Source organism: Schistocerca serialis, chromosome 2 (genome assembly GCF_023864345.2).
Source record: "Schistocerca serialis cubense isolate TAMUIC-IGC-003099 chromosome 2, iqSchSeri2.2, whole genome shotgun sequence".
Classification (NCBI taxonomy): Eukaryota; Metazoa; Arthropoda; class Insecta; order Orthoptera; family Acrididae; genus Schistocerca; species Schistocerca serialis.
Window position 1 is genome coordinate 762,169,676 of NC_064639.1, and position 19,537 is coordinate 762,189,212.

Genomic DNA, 19,537 nt, shown 5'->3' on the forward strand with positions numbered 1-19,537 from the left:
GAGATCCATCCTTCATGAAATCCTCCCCACTCCACCAAGAGTGTCTTTCCGCCGTCCACCTAACCTTCGTAACCTCTTAGTTCATCCCTATGAAATCCCCAAACCATCTTCCCTACCCTCTGGCTCCTACCCATGTAACCGCCCCCGGTGTAAAATCTGTCCCATGCACCCTCCCACCACCACCTACTCCAGTCCTGTAACCCGGAAGGTGTACACGATCAAAGGCAGAGCCACGTGATTTACCAACTGACCTGCCTACACTGTGAAGCTTTCTATGTGGGAATGAGCAGCAACAAACTGTCCATTCGCATGAATGGACACAGGCAGACAGTGTTTGTTGGTAATGAGAATCACCCTGTGGCTAAACATGCCTTGGTGCATGGCCAGCACATCTTGGCACAGTGTTACACTGTCTGGGTTATCTGGATACTTCCCACTAACACCAACTTGTCAGAACTCCGGAGATGGGAACTTGCCCTTCAGTATATCCTCTCTTCTCGTTACCCATCAGGCCTCAACCTCCGCTAATTTCAAGTTACCACTGCTCATACCTCACCTGTCATTCAACAACACCTTTGCCTATGTACTTCCGCCTCGACTGACATCTCTGCCCAAACTCTTTGCCTTTACAAATGTCTGCTGGTGTCTCTGTATGTGTGGATGGATATGTGTGAGTATGCGAGTGTATACCTGTCCTTTCTTCCCCCTAAGGTAAGTCTTTCCGCTCCCGGGATTGGAATGACTCCTTACCCTCTCCCTTAAAACCCACATCCTTTTGTCTTTCCCTCTCCTTCCCTCTTTCCTGATGAAGCAACCATTGGTTGCGAAAGCTAGAATTTTGTGTGTATGTTTGTGTTTGTTTATGTGTCTATTGACCTGCCAGTGCTTTCATTTGGTAAGTCACATGAGGGAAACATTCCACGCGGGATATATATATATAGCCTTTTGTGCAACAGTTGGTGTTTTATTTTAAAGTGTCAGCTAATTCAGGTTTTTCGTAATTCCATGATAGTTTTCCACAGTTCAAATGTTGGACAGTTTATGATGCCTTTGTTTGTAAATATTCAATAAATTCTTTTAGTCCTATTTGACATGGGTCCCACACTCTTATCAAATTCATTGTACAGTATTGTTCAAGTGTTCTGTATCACTCAGGGGCCCCACAGCTCTTTTATGGGTACAAATGGGTACCCGTGTGATGCACATGGAGGCACCACAGAAATCACACTTGGTACCTGTGCTGTGATTACCTCGTGAAAGCTTAGGTGTGGTTGCCTTTGTTTTTGGGGCTTCGGAAGTCCCGGCATTGACAATAGTGACAGGTGGCGGTTGCTGTGACTGGGTTGCATCCTCGAGGTGATCGCCTGATTAGAATGGGTGGCACCACGGCAGACATTTGGCTAATGAAGCATGTCAAACTCTCTAGCCACTCTACTGCGGCTGCATCTCTTCCTAGGAATAGTTCTGTCTCAGTTCCTGTTTCTGCCTTGCCAGCCTTTTCCCCCCTCTGCTACCCCATGAGAGGAGGGCCAGACCTGCCAGCTTGGGGTGCAACCCTTTCTGCAGTTCCTGGCCTTGCCGCCACCAAACTTACTTACCCTCTCTTTTTTTTTTTTCCAACGCAATTAGGACAAGTTCATTGAAGTTGAGCCCTTAAGCGAGATGAGATCTGGCTCTGATCTTATAAAGACAACGTCTGCCAGCCAGTTGGACGCCCTCTGTGTTTACGACTGCTTAGGAGACATTCCAGTGAATATCACTCCTCATAAGTTTCTCAATATGACAGAGGGTGCAATTTTCCACAGGGGCCTTCTCATCCAGTCCAGTGATTAACTTAGGGCTAATCTGGAATGATGTGGCATTCATTATGTCGCGCAAGGCTGTAAGGACAGTCATGTAGACACTGGCACTTTCATCATGGGCTTTGATGGGGATACCCTGCTTGAAAAAGTAAAGGTGATGGTGTACGGATGTGATGTCAAGCCATTCATTCCACCTCCCATGCATTGTTACTGTTGCCTAAGTTTGGCCACATGCTCTCGCACTGCAGTACCACTCTCATCTGTGGTGACTGTGGCCACCCTCTTTGTGTGAGGAGCCCTTGCACCCCACTGCCTAATTGAATAAACTGCTGTGATCTACATTCTCCCCACTCATTGGGGTGTCCAGTATACACAAAGGAAAAAGGGATACAGGAAATAGAGATCCTTGACCGTCTCAGGCCTGGAAGGAATTTGACAGACTTCACCCTGTGGATCTCTCATCTATCTTTTTCAGTTACGCCATCCCCTCCTCCTCATCCTGCCCTCCTTCCCTTTCCTCCCCCCCCCCCCCCCCAGTGGTTCCAGTCACTTCCCCTCAAGGAACTTCTCCTCCAGAGAAGAAATCCTCTTCTCTGGCCCCTGCTAGGGACAGGGCACCCTCTCGGAACACCCCTCTCTACTGTTCTCAAGGTGAGAAGCCTGCACCGTTGGGTTGGATGACCCCCTGCGGGTCTGGGGGTTAGAATGGGCCCATGGTATTCCTGCCTGTTGGAAGAGAGACGACTAAAAGGAGTCTCTCACATTTTGGCCTTTACGTAGGGTTTGATCTTTATTTTTCAAAATTTTTCCGAAGAGCGAGCCAATCGGGAAGGGCGCCTTACATGGTGCATCATGTAGATCATGTGCTGAGACCTATTGCATACTTCATTGATGCGGATCTGCACTTCTGCTTATTCAACAACTGTTGGACGAGGTCACCCCACCGCCCCGGGTGGGTATTTTTCCATCAAATGTGCAGTATCATTTTCTGTGCTGGTAGCCTCTGACCATACAGGGTTGCTCTGCTGATGCCTGCGCTGTTAACTCCCCACGTATGCCAAGGAACAGATGCCCGTCACCCTGGGGCATCGGGACTCCCAGCAATAGGCATCCTGCCAGGTGGCCTTTGCTGCAGCTGGGCGGCGCATGTGGGGAGGACCCCTGGTTGCAGTGGGTGGCATCAGGGCAGATGGCACGCAATGAAGCATACATAGTAATCATCTCTTGCTGGAAGTCAAACGCACAGAAGTACGACCCCAAATTGTTCCTCTCCCTGGCCACACCATGCAAGGAACATCAAGCTAAGGATACCAGTGACTCTTATTTCGCCCCAGTACCTTGTATGTTTGAGACCTGATGGGGAATCTATCGTGACGATGAAGCCTCAGTTCTTTGTGGAGCATTTACAGGACAAGTTTATGGAGGTCCAAAATGAGATCCGGGTCAGTCTTGATCAAAACAGCATCCTCTGCCCAGTCACAGGCGTTACTCGCTTGTGACAAGCTGGAGGATGTTTCTGTAACCATCACGCCCCATAAGAGCTTAAATGTGTTCTAGGGTATCATATTTCACAGGGACCTGCTTTTGCAGTCTGATGATGAGCTGCGCACCAATTTAAAGCGGCGAGGTGTACATTTCATTCGGCTTGTCCACTGGAGTCTGAGGGATAAACAGGTTGCCACCAGTGCCTCATCTTGGCCTTTGAGGATGATACATTACTCGAGAAGGTCAAGGTTATGGTCTACCGCTGTGATGTAAAGCCCTATATCCCTCCTCCAAATCGGTGCTTTAAATTCTGGAAGTTCGGCCATATATCTTCTTGCTGTACTTTCAGCGTCACAAGTCACAATTGCGGGCACCCATCACATCCCAATACTCCATGTGCCCCACCTCTCATCTTTGTCAACCGCGGAGAGCACTGCCTTGCTCGTCTGACTGCAGTATTGTCCAGAAGGAAAGGAAAATTGTGGAGTAAAAGACACTGGACCGACCGACCTACACTGAGACTAAGAGAAAATTTGAACGCCTGCATCCTGTACATATCACATCGTCTTAAAACACCGCTACAACAGTTCTGGCACCATCGGCTCCGCCAACCCAGGTCCCCTCTCAGAGCCGGAAGACTACGTGTGCCCCCTCCCTGTTGCTCCTGCACCACTTACTTCGGGAGCAACACTCCATTCCACCCCCTCCCCCTCCCTCCTCCCTGCAACCGTCGGGGATATCAGTCCCCATTTCTGAGCCGGAGAAGTGTAAGTCTTTTTTGGCTCTTCTTGCTAAGAAGGGTTCCCATAGGTCATTCCCTTCCCGGGTTTCTGCTAGTGGGAAAGATGACATCTACCAGTGGCTGAAGAGCCAAAAGCAGCTGGTTGTAAGACTTCACGATAATCCTCAGTCCCGGAGCTGACTCAGTGAAGTCCTCCCAGCCAGGGAAACCAAAGGAGCAGGGCGATAAATCCAAAAAGAAGATACGCAAGACCAAGCGAATTGCGGTGGTACTCACACCACCACTACCTACAAGCTCTGTGTCTGCGGATGAGGTGGAGATTCTGGCTGAGGACCCAGATCTCACCTGACCTTCAGGCACTACTCAGGCGATAAGTCGATGGCAGCAGGTGACCCCGAGGTGTAAACTGCCTCACTGAACGTTTCATGCCTTCCCGGTCTCACGATGACGTAATTCTCCAGTAGAATTGCGGCGGTTTTTTCCACCGCCTGGCTGAGCTACGGCAACTGTTAAGCTTTACACCTGCTTTCTGAAGTGCCCTCAGAAAACCTGGTTCCCGGCAATGCAGACTCCTGTGCTCCACAGCTGTAAGGGATATTGAGGGAACTGTAGCAACTATAATAGAGTGTCAGGTGGAGTTTGCGTTTATGTCCTAAACTCAGTCTGTAGTGAAACTGTGCCCCTTCAAACCCCTCTTGAAGCTGCGGCTGTCAGAATAAGGATGACACAGGAAGTAATGGTCTGCAATGTATATCTTCCTCCAGATGATGCAGTACCCCCGAATGTATTATCTGCACTGATCGATCAACTCTATAAACCTTTCCTACTTTTGAGAGATTTTAATGCCCATAACCCCTTGTGGGGTGGCACTGTGATTACTGGCTGAGGCAAAGATGTCAAAACCTTTACTGTCTCAGTTCGACCTCTGCCTCTTAAAATACTGGGGCTGCCATGCATTTCAGTGTGGCTCATGGTAGTTCCTTGGACATTGATTTATCAATTTACAATCCAGAACTTCTCCCATCTATCCACTGGAGAAAACATGATGACCTTTGTGGTAGTGATCACTTCCCCATCTTCCTGACACTGCTCTGGCGTCAGGACCACAAACACCTGCCCAGATGGGCTTTAAACCAGGCAGACTGGGGAACTTTTACCTCTGCTGTCACTGTTGAATCTCCCTCACATGGGAACATCAATGTGATGGTTGAGCAGGTGGCTACAACAATCCTTTCTTCGGCAGGAAACAAGATCCCTCGCTCTTCGGGTTGCCCCCGACGAAAGGCAGTCCCATGGGGATTGCCAAAAGTCGCTGAAGCAGTTAACGAGCGTCAGAGAGCTCTACAGCAGCACCCTTCCCTGGTGCACCTCATAGCCTCTAAACGGCTCCATGCCAGCATTCACCAACTTATCCAACGATGGAAACAGAAGTTTTGGAGAGGTATGTGTCGACCATTGGGTGCCGTATGTCACCTTCCCAAGTCTAGATAAAGATCAGGTGTATTTTTGGGTACCAGACACCACCAGTGACCTTGGCGTTAACATCAATGGCGTGCTCTCTTCCGACGCAAATGAGATTGCCGAGCACTTTGCTGAACATTATGCTCGAGCATCTGTGTAGAATTGCCCCCCAGCCTTTCACACTCTCAAACAGCGGCTGGAAGGGAAAGTCCTCTGGTTCACTACATGCCACAGTGAACCCTATAAGGCCCCCTTTACAGAGTGGGACCTCCTCAGTACCCTTGGACATTGCCCCGACACTGCTCCTGGGTCTGATCGGATCAACAGTCAGATGATCAAATATCTCTCATCTGACTACAAGCGATATCTCCTCGTCATCTTCAGTCGGATCTGTTGTGATGGCGTCTTTCCATTGCAATGGCGGGAGAGCACCATCATTCCGGTGCTCAAACCCGCTAAAAACCCGCTTGCTGTGGATAGCTATCGGCCCATCAGCCTCACCAACGTTCTCTATAAGCGGCTGGAACATATGGTGTGTCAGCAGTTGGGTTGGGTCCTGGAGTCACGTGGCCTACTGGCTCCATGTCAGGGCAGCTTCTGCCAGGGTCGTTCTACCACTGATAATCTTGTGTCCCTCGAGTCTGCCATCCAAACAGCATTTTCCAGACGCCAACACCTGGTTGCAGTCTTTTTTGATTTATGAAAAGTGTATGACACGACCTGGCTGCATCAAATCTTTGCGACATTATATGAGTGGGGTCTCGAGGGCCCGCTCCATATTTTTATCCAACACTTCCTGTCACTTCGTACTTTCTGTGTCCAATTTGGTGCCTCCCATAGTCCCCCCCCTCCCCCATATCCAGGAGAATGTGGTCCCGCAGGGCACTGTATTGTGTGTCTCTCTATTTTTACTGGCTAATAATGGTCTAGCAGCAGCTGTAGGGCTGTCCGTCTCACCTTCTCTCTATGCAGACAACTTCTGCATTTCATACTGCTCCACCAGTAATGGTGTTGCTGAGCGGTGCCTACAGGGAGCCATCCACAAGGTGCAGTCATGCGCTCTAGCCCACAGTTTCCAGTTTTCGGCCACAAAGTCGTGTGTTATGCACTGTCGGATTCGTACTGTTCATCAGGAACCAGAATTGTACCTTAATGACGATCCACTCACTGTAATGGAGACTTATCGATTCTTAGGTTTTTGACGCCCGATTGACTTGGCTTCCTCACCTTCATCAGCATAAATGGAAGTGCTGGCAGCACCTCAATGCCCTCTGCTGCCTGAGCAACATGAACTGGAGTGCAGATCACTCTACGCTGCTGCAGCTGTACAGAGGCCTTGTTCAGTCCAGCCTTGACTATGGGAGTGTGGTTTATGGTTTGGTAGCGCCCTCAGCATTGCATTTACTCGACCCAGTGCACCACTGTGGCATTTGCATCGTGACAGGAGCTTTTAGGATGAGTCCGGTGACTAGCGTCCTGGTGGAGGCCGGAGTCTCTCCCTTGCAGGTTAGGCATGCACAACTGCTGGCCAGTTACATTGCACACATTCGTAGTTCTCCTGCACATCCAAATTACAGTCTCATTTTCCCACCCACAGCAGTTCATCTCCCGCATCAGCGGCCCAGGTCAGGGCTTCCAATTGCAGTTCGTGTCCGATCCCTTCTTTCCGAACTGGAGTCCTTGCCTTTACCACCTATACTTGAGGTCCATTCACGTACACCTCCATGGTGTACACCTAGGCCGAAGCTTCACCTGGGCCTTTCACATGACCCTAAGGACTCGGTTAACCCTGCGGCTCTCCGTTGCCACTTTCTCTCGATTCTTGACATGTACCGAGTCCATGAAGTGGTTTATACCAACAGCTCAATGGCTGATGATCATGTTGGGTTCACGTATGTCCATGGAGGACATATTGAATAGCATTTCTTGCCCCGTGGCTGCAGTGTTTTCACTGCCAAGCTGATGGCTATATCTCGTGCTCTTGAGCACATCCATTCATGCCCTGGAGAGTCGTTTCTTCTGTGTACTGACTCCTTAAGCAGCCTACAAGCTATCGATCAATGCTACCCTTGTCATCCTTTTGTAGCGACCATCCAGGAGTCCATCTATGCCCTGGAACGGTCGTCATTCAGTAGTGTTTGTCTGGACCTCAGGTCACGTCGGAATCCCAGGCAACAAACTTGCCAACAAGCTACATGGGAACCGCTTATGGAGATCAGCTTATCTGCAAGTGACCTGCGTTCAGTACTACATTGCTAGGTTTTTCAAGTTTGGGAGACGGAATGCCATAACCTCAGTACGCACAACAAACTGTGTGCCATTAAGGAGACTACGAATGTGTGGAAGACCTCTGCGCGGGCTTCTCGCAGGGACTCTGTGGTTCTCTGTCAGCTCAGCCTTGGCCACACTTGTGTGATACACGACTACCTCTTGCACTGTTGATGACCCACCTCAGTGTCAGTGTGGTGGCTGGCTGACAGTGGCCCATATCTTGATGAGCTGTCCTCCTTTGGCTGCACTGCGCCGGACTCTTCAGTTGCCAGAGTCATTGCCGTTAATTTTAGCTGACAACGCCTCATCGGCTAATTTAGTTTTACGTTTTATACATGTCTGTGGGTTTTATCATTCTACATAAGATTTTATGCATGTCCTTTGTCCCTTTGTGTTCTCCACTCTAATGCTTTTAGTTTGGATGTTTTAATGTGTCGCAGAGTGGCTGGCTTTTCCTTTTTATTCTCGTGGTCAGCCATCAACGGTCATCTGCTCTTTTTGTTTTTATCCCTTCTACCTGTCTCTTGCTTCTCTCTGTGGTTTTCTTTTCCTATTTTGTCAATAGTAGAGTTTGTTGTCCTGTCATTCTTCTGGTTCTTCCATTCTCCTGTTATTGTGCTGTATGTCTCCTTTCTTATCTTCCTTCCCTCCCTTGTGTAATTATTTTACTGGGACAAGGGACGGATGACCTCACTGTTTGGTCCTTTCCCCACTTCCTTGAAACAAACTAACCAACCAACCAACCAACCTGGGTTGGATGAGGGACGCACATCCAAGGGCCCCAAAGGTGCTCACTCTGTCTGATCCAGACATCGCTACCAGCTATTCCCTTACTGATAACACTTCCTCCCTGCCTCCCGAGGAGGAGGAGGAGGAGAAGGAGAAGAAGAAGAAGAAGTAGTAGTAAGTCCAAGAACGAGGCTTACCCTGTATCCCGGGGACTTCGCCCCCTCCTTCTCACTTCGCACCAGACCCAGATTTTATGAACATCACCCCATCCTCATCAGTGACGACCACTGCTCCAGTGACAGTACCCCTGCTTAACTTCTTTATGTTTAACCTGGACTCTTGCCAAACAGTAATCCAGTGGAATTGCAATGTTTATTACCGCCACCTACTGGAAATACGATAATGTGTTTCCTCTTATTCTGCAGTCCGTCTTGCTCTTCAAGAAACATACTTCCATGATGGCCACTCTCCAGTGTTTCATGGTTATGGGTGTTATGTCGGATCCGTGCCGACCCTTGAGATAGCATCTGGAGGAGTCTGCACTTTCATTCACACCAATGTCATTAGTAACTGGGTCCCCATTCACACCACCCTGGAAGCAATAGTGGTATGAGTGCAAATGACCCCAGCAATCACTATTTGCATTGTCTACCTCCCTCCAGATAGACCACTTTCTTATATTGAACTACCTACATTAATACTCCCACCCCCATATCTCCTCCTTGGGGACTTCAATGCACACAATTCCCTGTGGGGAGTGCCACTTCAACAGATAGGTATCTTGTAATTGACCAATTTATTACGGACTTTGATTTCTCTCTCCTCAATGACCATTCTCCTACCCATTTCTTGGCACCTTTTCTGCTGTTGACCTCATGATCTCTTCCCCTGCTCTAATGGCTTCTCTACATTGGTCACCCCATAATGATTTTTGTGATGGTGACCACTTTGCGATGATTCTGTCATTCTGCAGAGCCAATTGGCCGTATATTCATCTGCTGTGTACTTCAACATCTCTCTCAGATTGGATAGATGCAGTCATGCAAGACGTCTCTGACACAATTCTTCATGCCGTTGGCACTGCTATCCCCCTATCCACTGGTCCCCTTCATCATCGACCGGTACTGTGGTGGACCAGGAATGTAGCAGTGGCTATCCAGGACTGTCTAAGGGTGCTGCAACGATTTAAATGACACCCTTCACAGACCAACCTTATTGCTTTCAAACATCTCCATGCTAAGGCTTGTTACTTTATTAAGCAGAGTAAAAAGGAATGCTGGGAGCACACTGTTTCTTCCCTGGGGATATATGCCTCTTCATCTCAGGTATGATCCAATCTCTGTAGCCTTTCAGACCACCTGCATCAATTGTCTAGGTTCTTATCCTACAGGGTGCTCTGTGTACTGATCTCTCAGTTGGTCTTTGCAGAACCTCACGACACACTTTGTGACAGCATCGGAGCCCTCTTCCTATCCTGCCACCTTTCTCTGGCATAAACAGTGAGGTGAAAAAACCACCACCTATTTCAACCTACATCAAACTGAAACCTATAATGAACCCTTCACTGAACAGGAATTCTTGCAGGCTCTTGCCTTTTCACATGGCGTGGCTCCAGGCCCAGATTCCATCCACAACCAGTGATCCAACACTTGAATGTTACCTAGAGGCAACATCTACTCATGGTATTCAACTGCATTTGGCTCATGGGCTTCATCCTCTAACAATGGCAAGACAGCATAGTTATCCCCATACTGAAGCCCAGGAAGAACCCAAAGTATGTCGACAGCTACCGACCGATTAGCCTGACCAACATACTTTGTAAACTGCTCGAGAGGATAGTTAGCTTCCAATTATGTTGGGTACTCCCTTTTGGCCTACTGGCCTTTTGTACCCGTATCAGTGTGGCATCTGGAAGACTGATCTACAATGGCCATTTACTCAGATGGTAAACACCAATCCAACAGGCTTTTTCCAAATGCCGACACCTTGTTGCTGTCTTCTTTGACCTACATAAGGCGTACGACACAGCTTGGCAATGTCACATTTTAGTTACCCTTTGTGACTGTGGCCTTCATGACCCCCTTCAGATTTTTATCTGTGAGTTTTTATCCCACCAGCTCTTCCAGGTTAGAGTTTGCACTTCACTCAGCACTATTCGGATCCAAGAGAACAGTATCCCGCAGGGTTCTGTGTTAAGTGTAATACTCTTCCTCATTGCCATCAATAGGCTTGTAACCTCTGTTGGACCTCGGTTACCCCTGCCCTGTATGTCGACGATTTTTGCATATGATGTAGCTCCCACTCAGTAGCATCTGCTGAATGCCAGCTCCAAGGTGCCATCCGATGAGTCTCTGCCTGGGCCCTTTCGCGTGGCTTCCAGATTTCTCCCTCCAGAGCACAGGTTCTCCCAATCCAGACCTTTATTTAGGTGACAAGTGCTTAGATGTTGTAGCACAATCCCGTTTCTTGGGCCTTCTTTTTATAAAAGGTTGACATGGCTGCCCCATGTTAGCCATCTTATTACTACCTGCGTGCGGAAGCTTAATGCTCTCCACCTCCTGGCCCACCGTGCAGACCGTGCTTCTCTACTCCATATTTACCGCACTCTGGTTTTCTCCAGATTAAATTATGGTTTCAAGTGTATGACTCAGTGGCTCCCACCACTCTGAAACTGCTTGACCCTGTTCTCCTCTATAGTGTGCATCGGACTATCGCTGCCTTTTGCATTAGTCCCATTGACAATCTCCTCGCAGAAATGGGGATTCCGCCTCTACAAATACGATGGGGCCAACTCCTGGTTTCTTACACAGTCACCATTCGACAGTTTCCTGACCATCCCGTGTACCCTCTCTTCTTTGGAAACAAGGGATGTCTCCCTCCTGATACCCACCCTTGGGTGGGATTGTTGGTTGGAATGCACCTCACCCCCACCTCCCACCAGAATGGTGCCACCTAGACCATGGATTAGGACCAACCTATTCTAATATCCTAAGTTCTCTGTCACCCCTATGATATACCGGTATCTTGTACATTCTATCCTTCAAGAGTTCCAGGGTGTTACCATGCTCTACACTGATGGTTCTAAAATGATAGATAAGGTGGGATACGCTTTTATGCCTCCTGCTGGCATGGAGCATCATTTACTGACAGATCCATGTAGTGTGTTCACAGCAGAGCTGGTAGCCGTTAACAGGCCCTCCATTTTGTTACTCATGCCTCCCTCCACAGTGTTTTAATATGTACTGACTCAATGAGCAGCCTGCAGGCTGTAGACCAGTGCTGCTCTAGTCTCCCTTTGGTCTCTGCTATCCATGACCTTCTCTCTGTCCTTGGCTTTACCAGCTGCTCAGTTGTCTTTCTGTGGGGATCCCAAGTCATGTGGGCATGAACTGGCTGACCGTTTGGCTAGAGGGGCAGATACTTGCCCCATTCCCTTTCATGATTCCAGGTGCAGATATGCAGATACACATCAAATCTATTTTCACCCAAAAGTGGAATGACATCTGGTGCACTAATGCTCTCAGTAATAAACTCGACACAATCAAGGAGACTACTGCAGTCTGGAACTCTTCCTTCTGCTCCTCTCGCAAGGAGTCCATTGTCTTACACTGTCTACGCATCAAGTCGTACTAGGCACACCCATTGATTTCTCGTGCATAATGAACCATTCCCACAATGTGGCTGTGGAGGGACTGATGGTATCCCATATATTGGTGAAATGTCCCCTTCTTTTGGCCCTTTGTATTAAGTATAGCCTTTCAGATTCCTTGTCTTCAGTATTTGCAGATGGTTCACAGATGGTTGAAATGGTCCTCAGTTTCGTATGTGAAAGTGGTTTTTATTTTCATTTATAAATGTTTTCTAGGTCTGAGACCCATGACCACTCCCCATTGCAAAGACTGCTCTTTTATCCCTCTGTTTTTCCAGTTTTTAGATTATGCCTACCCTTTATGCCTTCTACTGTGTGTGTTTTTAGCTGCCTCACTTTAGAGTTTGATGCCTCTGACTGGATCCGCCTACTTTTAGCAGACACATGTATCCTAAGCATGTAACTTCTGAATTGAATTGCGGGACTGATGACCTCACTGTTTAGTCCCATAACCCTCTGTCAACCAATCAGGTGTTTTGTAAGCAGTCTTCTTTGTAGAGCGAGTGCATTTTCCAAGTGTATCTAAGTCTGTCAACTCCTTTGCTTGTAATTGAGCCTATGTGATCGTCTGTTTTGTGTCTGTGCTGATAGCTACACCCAAGTATTTATATGAGTTATCTGATTCCAGTTGTGATTCATTGATGTTGTAGTTTTTGTGTCTAATTCTACAAGTGACAAGTGCCTTCATGAATTCTGAAGTTGTATAGGGTCAGTTTATGCAGTGCCACTTTTCTCAGGCAGGTAGAATATCTAGCCACACGAGATACTCGATTGCAGTTATCCTCTTCACAGTTGGCTTTATAGAAATTGTTCTTTACAGTAATATTCTGCTTTGACTCTAGGTACAGTTATCATATCTCTCTACTGTAGTGTGATTTCATGGAAGGTTAACTCAAGGTGGAAGAGCTTATATGAACTTTATAACTCTGACAGTTTGTGTGGCTGTATCTACTACATTTGTCTCTCTCACTAATGATGTCACAGCATTTTTAAAGAGCATTTCTTACTGTAGCTTAAGTTTCATTTAAGGTAGAGAAAATCATGAGAAATAATTCATTCATCCCCCCCCCCCCCCTTTTCCTCCTTTTCAGCTGCTTTTATATTCCTTATTAGACTTCCAGCCTTATTTGGATATGATTTTCTATAAATTGACATTCTTAATCTGAATTTTCCATGTTGCTGAAAATACTGTGTATCTTGATTCATTGGTCTGCATCAACTAATATAAAACATTGGTGTGTAACTTTATTCCGACTCGGAGTGGGTAGCAAGAGTTGTGCCAGACACCCTGTCATCTGGATCCAGTATATGACACGCCTGTTTTGTTTCCTCAAAAACTTTTACCAGTTATCTTCATCTCATATTCTCCATTTCAGAGCACCTCCTCAGATGAGTTGCTGTTCTCAGTGGGAAGACTTGTTTGACGCAGCTCTCTGCTGTATCCTGTCCAAGCCTCCTCATCTCTGAATAATTGTTGCAAGCTACATCCATTTGAACCTGCTTACCATATTTCTTACTCGGTCTTCCTGTAAGATCCCCCCATCCCCTCCCGTCTGAACGAACATGCACATACTAAATTGATGATTTCTAATCTGTAACGCAATCTACTCTCCTGTAGCACACATTTCGAAAGATTCTATTCTCTTTTATCTGAACTGCTTATCATCCAAGTTTCACTTCTGTACATGGTTACAGTCCAGACAGATACCTTTGAAAAAGACTTCCCAACATTTAAATTTATACTTGACGTTTCTGAAGAAAATTTGTCAAACATTTTCTTGCCATTACCAGTCAGCATTTTATATGCTCTCTACTTCAGCAATCATTAGTTATTTTACTACCCAAATAGCAAAACTCACCTACTACTTTTAGTGTCTCATTTCTTAATCTGATTCCCTCAGCAGCCTGATTTAATTGGACTTCATTCCATTACCTTGTTCTGCTCTTTTTAGTGTCTATCTTATATCCTTATTTCAACACACTGTCCATTGTGTTAAACTGCTCTTCCAAATCTTTTACTGTCTGAAAGAAGTACATTATCATTGGCAAACCTCAAAGTTTTTATTTATTGTCCCTGTGTGTTAATTCCTTCTCCATTTTTTATTTCTTTTATTTATTTATTTATTTATTTTTGGCTCAGTGTATAGATTTGATAACATTGGTGGCAGGCTACAACCATGTCTCATTCCCATCTCAACAACTGCTTCCCTTTCATACCTTTAAACTCGTATAACTGCTTTCTCATTTCTGTACAATTTGTAAATAACCTTTTCTTCCCTGTGTTATACCGTGCTACCTTCAGAACTTCAAAGAGTGTATTGCAGTCAACATTGTCAAAAGCTTTCTCCAATTCTACAAATGATCTAAACATAGGTATGTCTTTCATTAACCTTTCTTCTAAGATTAGTTGTAGGATCATTATTGCCTCGTGTGTCCCTACATTTCTCCGGAACTCGAACTGATCTTTCCTGAGGTCGGCTTCTACCAGCTTTTTCATTCTCCTGTAAATAATTTGTTAGTATTGTGCAACCATGACTTATTAAACTAATAGCTCAGTAATATATGTACGTGTTAGCACTTGCTTTCCTTGGAATTGGAATTATAACATCCTTTTTGAAATGTAAGAGTATTTGACATGCATCATCCATTTTGCACACCTAGTGTAATAGTTGTACCATGGCTGGTTCCCCCCCATGAAACCATTAATTCTGATGGAATGTCATCTACTCCAGGGGCCTTGTTTTGACTTAATTTTTCAGTACTCTGTCAGTTTCTTCTTGGAGTATCATACTCTTAATCTTATCTTCATCTGCGTCCTCTTCCCTTTCTACAATAGAGCCTTAAAGTTAATTTCCTACGTGTAGCCTCCCTATAAATTCATTTCAGCTTTCCCTTTTTTTCTGACTTAATGTTTGTACCCTAGTTATATGGGCTTCTATAGACTTGTAATTGTCCTCCAGCCATTCCTGCTTAGCCGTTTCACACACCCTGTCGATCTCATTTTTAGATGTATTTTTTCCTTTTGCTTGCTTCATTTGCTGAATTTTTGTATTTCTTCCTCTCATCAGTTACTTCATTAACTTTTGTGATGCCCAAGGATTTCCACTAGGCATTGTCTTTTTTATCTATTTGATCCTCTGCAGCCTTCACTATTTCATCTCTCAAATGTTCCCATTCATTGTCGACTGTGTTTCTTGTCCCTGTATAGTCAATCATGGTCTAATACTTGTTTTGAAATCCTCAAAAACTTCTGGTTCTTTCAGCTTATCTAGGTCCTATCTCCTTAATTTCTTACCTCTTTGAAATTCCTCTCTTTATTGAAATTTCTTCATTTTTGATATACAGTTCATAATCAATACATTATGGTCCAACTCCACATCTACCCCTGGAAATGTCTTACAGTTGAAAATCTGGTTGCGGGGTCTGTTCTTTTCATTGTATAATTAATCTGAAGCCTTTCAATGTCTCCAGGTCTGTTCAACCTGCACCTTCTCCTAGGATTTTTTAACAAAGTGTTTTTGATAATAAAATTACATATTTTGCAAAATTCTACCATGTGGCTTCCTGTTTCATTCATTTCCCATGGTCCATATTCTCCTATTATTTTCCATGTCTTCCTTCCCTGGTAACAAATTAAAGTCCTCCATCACAATTAAGCTTTCCTCACCTTTATTATCTGAATTATCTCTCTTATCTCATTATGCATTCTTTGAATCTCTTCATCTATGGAGGTAATTGGCTTACAAACTTGTACTACCATTGTGGGTGTTGCTTCAAACTTCATTAATTACTGCTTTATCTGACTTAAACTTATCCATTTCACTTTTTAAATTTCAAACCTATCTACCCTATTAAGGAATCTTAACATTACACCCCCTGGTGAAATCCCTGTGAGTAGCTCCACCCAGAGATCCTAATGGGCGATTATTTTACCTCCAGAATATTTTAACGAAGAGGATATCATCATCATTTAATCATACAGAGTATCTGCATGCCACTTACCCCTTGCTTTCAGCCATTCTTACCACCAGCATTATTTGTTGATGTTATAAGGCCAGTTCAGTAGATCCATACTTTTGTCCCTGCAGCTACTGTAAAGGCTGCTGCCCCTCTTGAGGAACCAAACCACATTTGTGTGTGTGTCTTCACAGGTACCGCTCCATTGTGGCTGCACCAACGGTATGGCTATTGTGTCGTTGCAATATGCATGTCACTCCGTCCCAGCTCGGCAAGGTCTGTGACTTCTGGGAGGCAGGAGTTAATAATAGGGTTATTTTACTTCGTTCTGCTACATTTTTCCTTAAGTTCCTTTCATCCCGATTTCAAGTATATGTATTGCCAGTATTATTACTCTGATTAACAATAATCATCATCGGAGCAGGTTGTCTGTGAACAGTTTGAAGGCTGCAATTTGCCAGCTCCAGACAATCTGATAGTGGGCCAACTGAGTTTCCAGTAGAATTGGAACCTGACACCTATTTGTGTCTCATGACTGAATTACAAAATAAACTTCTGTATCACATTGCTGCATGTGAAATGACGTAAATAGTGACAAAACACACAATTTTAATCACATGTAAGGTAATTTGTCAGTAAATTTAATCGATGTATGTAGAACATCCTTAATTACGAAGTGATCTGAGGACATTCAAGAATGCCGTAAGCATAAATATGGTAAATTTGCTGTTCTGGTATGACAAGAGTCACCAGTGTGCCAAAATCATGACTTCGTCACATTCATTGTTGAAATGTTACTAAGTACAGTTCTTTTAAACTTTCATTGTAAAGCATATATTTTCTTCTATGTTATCACATTCAAAGTTTTGACATAACAAAGAACATGAAAAATGAAATTTGACAATGACAGTTCAGTCAAAATTCCCATTTTGACATATTCATGGTTTTGGCATAAAAAAAATTTGTATTGGTACTTGAATAATGTAGCATCTGTAATGAGGTTTTCTTTTTTCTTTATTTTTTTCTTTTTTTTTTTTTTCTCCTCCAGGCCAATTGTTTCTGTCTCATTCATGAGTGACAGTGCTCTAAGCTTTGGTTGCAAGTTTAGTTTCAAACCAATCAGAGTATCAAAGCCCATCTTATGCCTGCCTTTGTCACGAGGCTGTGTCACCATACTGAGGTAATCTTCGTAGTTTCTGTTAACTTATGTATTACATGTGTGTTGCATTATTAAAAATATTATTGTGCAAAAGTAAGATTTTTTTATTCAAGGGCTGTTTGGAAGAGTTCAGTACAATTTCAGATTACTTGCACAGAATTGAATGTATTGTGAGATGACAAGAGATGCCTGTATAGACATGGCAGTTAGTGTGAATAAATAATTGACTGTAATATTTTGTTTTATCATAGTTTTCTATTTTGTTCTTCAGTCTTACCAAAACTTTTTTTTTCTTTGTTCACACAGGTAACCACATTAATAGAAGCCTTTACTTTATGCCAGTAGTGTGGGGGAAAAAATGATCTGGATATGAAAAATGATGTAGTATAGTGTGTGTGAATTTAGATATATCCCAGCATTAAAATAACTATTTCTGTGTTTCGGAAAGACTTTTTCAATGTAAATATTCAATGAACAAAACTAAAATTTTCTCTCTCTCTCTCTCTCTCTCTCTCTCTCTCTCTCTCTCTCTCTCTCTCTCTCTCTCTCTCTCCCCCCCCCCCCTCCCACTCCCCCTAGCCCTCTCTCCCCCCCACCCCCTTTCCCCTATTTACCTCCCACCCTTCACACACACACACACACACACACACACACACACACAGATAGTCTGTCTGTTCACACGTGAGCATTAAAACCACAGATGCCTTGGCTCTGGTAGATTTCTTCTGTATTCCATCCACGCACAATTCCTATGCTGCTTCAAAACATTGCCACATCCTACACTGCCACATTCTTGTAAGTAGAATAGCAGCCTCTTAGAAAATATTAGTTCCATTGGCATCACCGTGCTACACTTACCGGTGACACAAGACACCATAGTCAGTGCTGAGTTTATTTCTCAGCAGCATGACTTTGTTACAGTATTCCTGCCTACATTATTAATGCATTGACCATTCATGGTATGGGACATCGTCTGCACTTCAGTTTCAGTTCCCACTTTCCTAATGATAGCACTCAGATTATACCATATTAATATCAACAATGAGGCTTCAGACAGTGAATACAACTTGTCAGTTCTGCTCTACCTAGCTGAAATAATTACCTACATCTCAATTTCAAAATCTATTAAACTAACTTAGTGTAAATGTGTATGATATCTCTTGTTAGTTTCATGTTCCATAATTTCACAATAAATGGTAGTGATGCAGAATGAGTCATTTTACATTCGTATCACAAATTAATTTGTAGATGTGGCTACACACTGAACATTTATAAGTTGTGTTCAGAGCTTCCAAAATGAAATTCCTTTCTCAGGATTGTAAGAGAGAAAAACACACACACACACACACACACACACACACACACACACCATTGGGTGGGGGGGACAGCGAGCTATCTTAGGTTTATGCCAGGGAGGTTACTGGAGTGAATGATGTGCTGTAAGGATAGCTCTGATCTGCACAGCTCAGAAAAGGGAAGTTCCAGATGGCACGGGCTGTGAAGCAGCCATTGAAATCTTGCATGCTGTTCTCTGCTGCTGTAGTGTCACTCAGTGGTCTACCTCATTTTTGGCAACTGTTGTAGTGGTGGCCATTCATACTGGTTGACACCTGGTTAGTTCACATACCAATGTACAACGCTGTGCAGTGGTTGCAGCAGAGCTGATATATAACATGGCTGCTTTCACAGTTGGTACGGCCTCTGATGGGGTAGAATAAGCCTGTGATAGGACTGGAATAAGAGCTGCTGGGTGGGTGGACAGGATGGGAAATGGCCACTGAGTGGAGGGTCTGAATCAGAGGCTGAGACGGTTCTGCGACCGTGTGGGCTGCAGATTCCTCGACTTGCGCCATAGGGTGGTGGGGTTTCGGGTTCCGCTGGATAGGTCAGGAGTCCACTACACGGAACAAGCGGCTACACGGGTAGCAGGGGTTGTGTGGCGTGGGCTGGGCGGTTTTTTAGGTTAGATGGCCTTGGGCAAGTACAGAAAGGGCAACAGCCTCAACGGGTGCGGGGCAAAGTCAGGACATGCGGGGACCAAGCAGCAATCGGTATTGTAATTGTCAACTGTCGAAGCTGCGTTGGTAAAGTACCAGAACTTAAAGCGCTGATAGAAAGCACCGAAGCTGAAATCGTTATAGGCACAGAAAGCTGGCTTAAGCCAGAGATAAATTCTGCCGAAATTTTTACAAAGGTACAGACGGTGTTTAGAAAGGATAGATTGCATGCAACCGGGGGTGGTGGAGTGTTCGTCGCTGTTAGTAGTAGTTTATCCTGTAGTG

General features: G+C 45.0%; 1 protein-coding gene across 1 annotated transcript in view; it reads left to right on the forward strand.

Moving 5' to 3' along the window:
• Positions 1-19,537, forward strand: part of LOC126457976 (RNA demethylase ALKBH5-like) — a 121,625-nt gene that overhangs the window by 46,627 nt on the left and 55,461 nt on the right. The window contains exon 4 of the mRNA XM_050094738.1: positions 17,145-17,276. Within this exon, the coding sequence (XP_049950695.1) occupies positions 17,145-17,276 (132 nt within the window). The remainder of the gene's footprint in view (positions 1-17,144; positions 17,277-19,537) is intronic.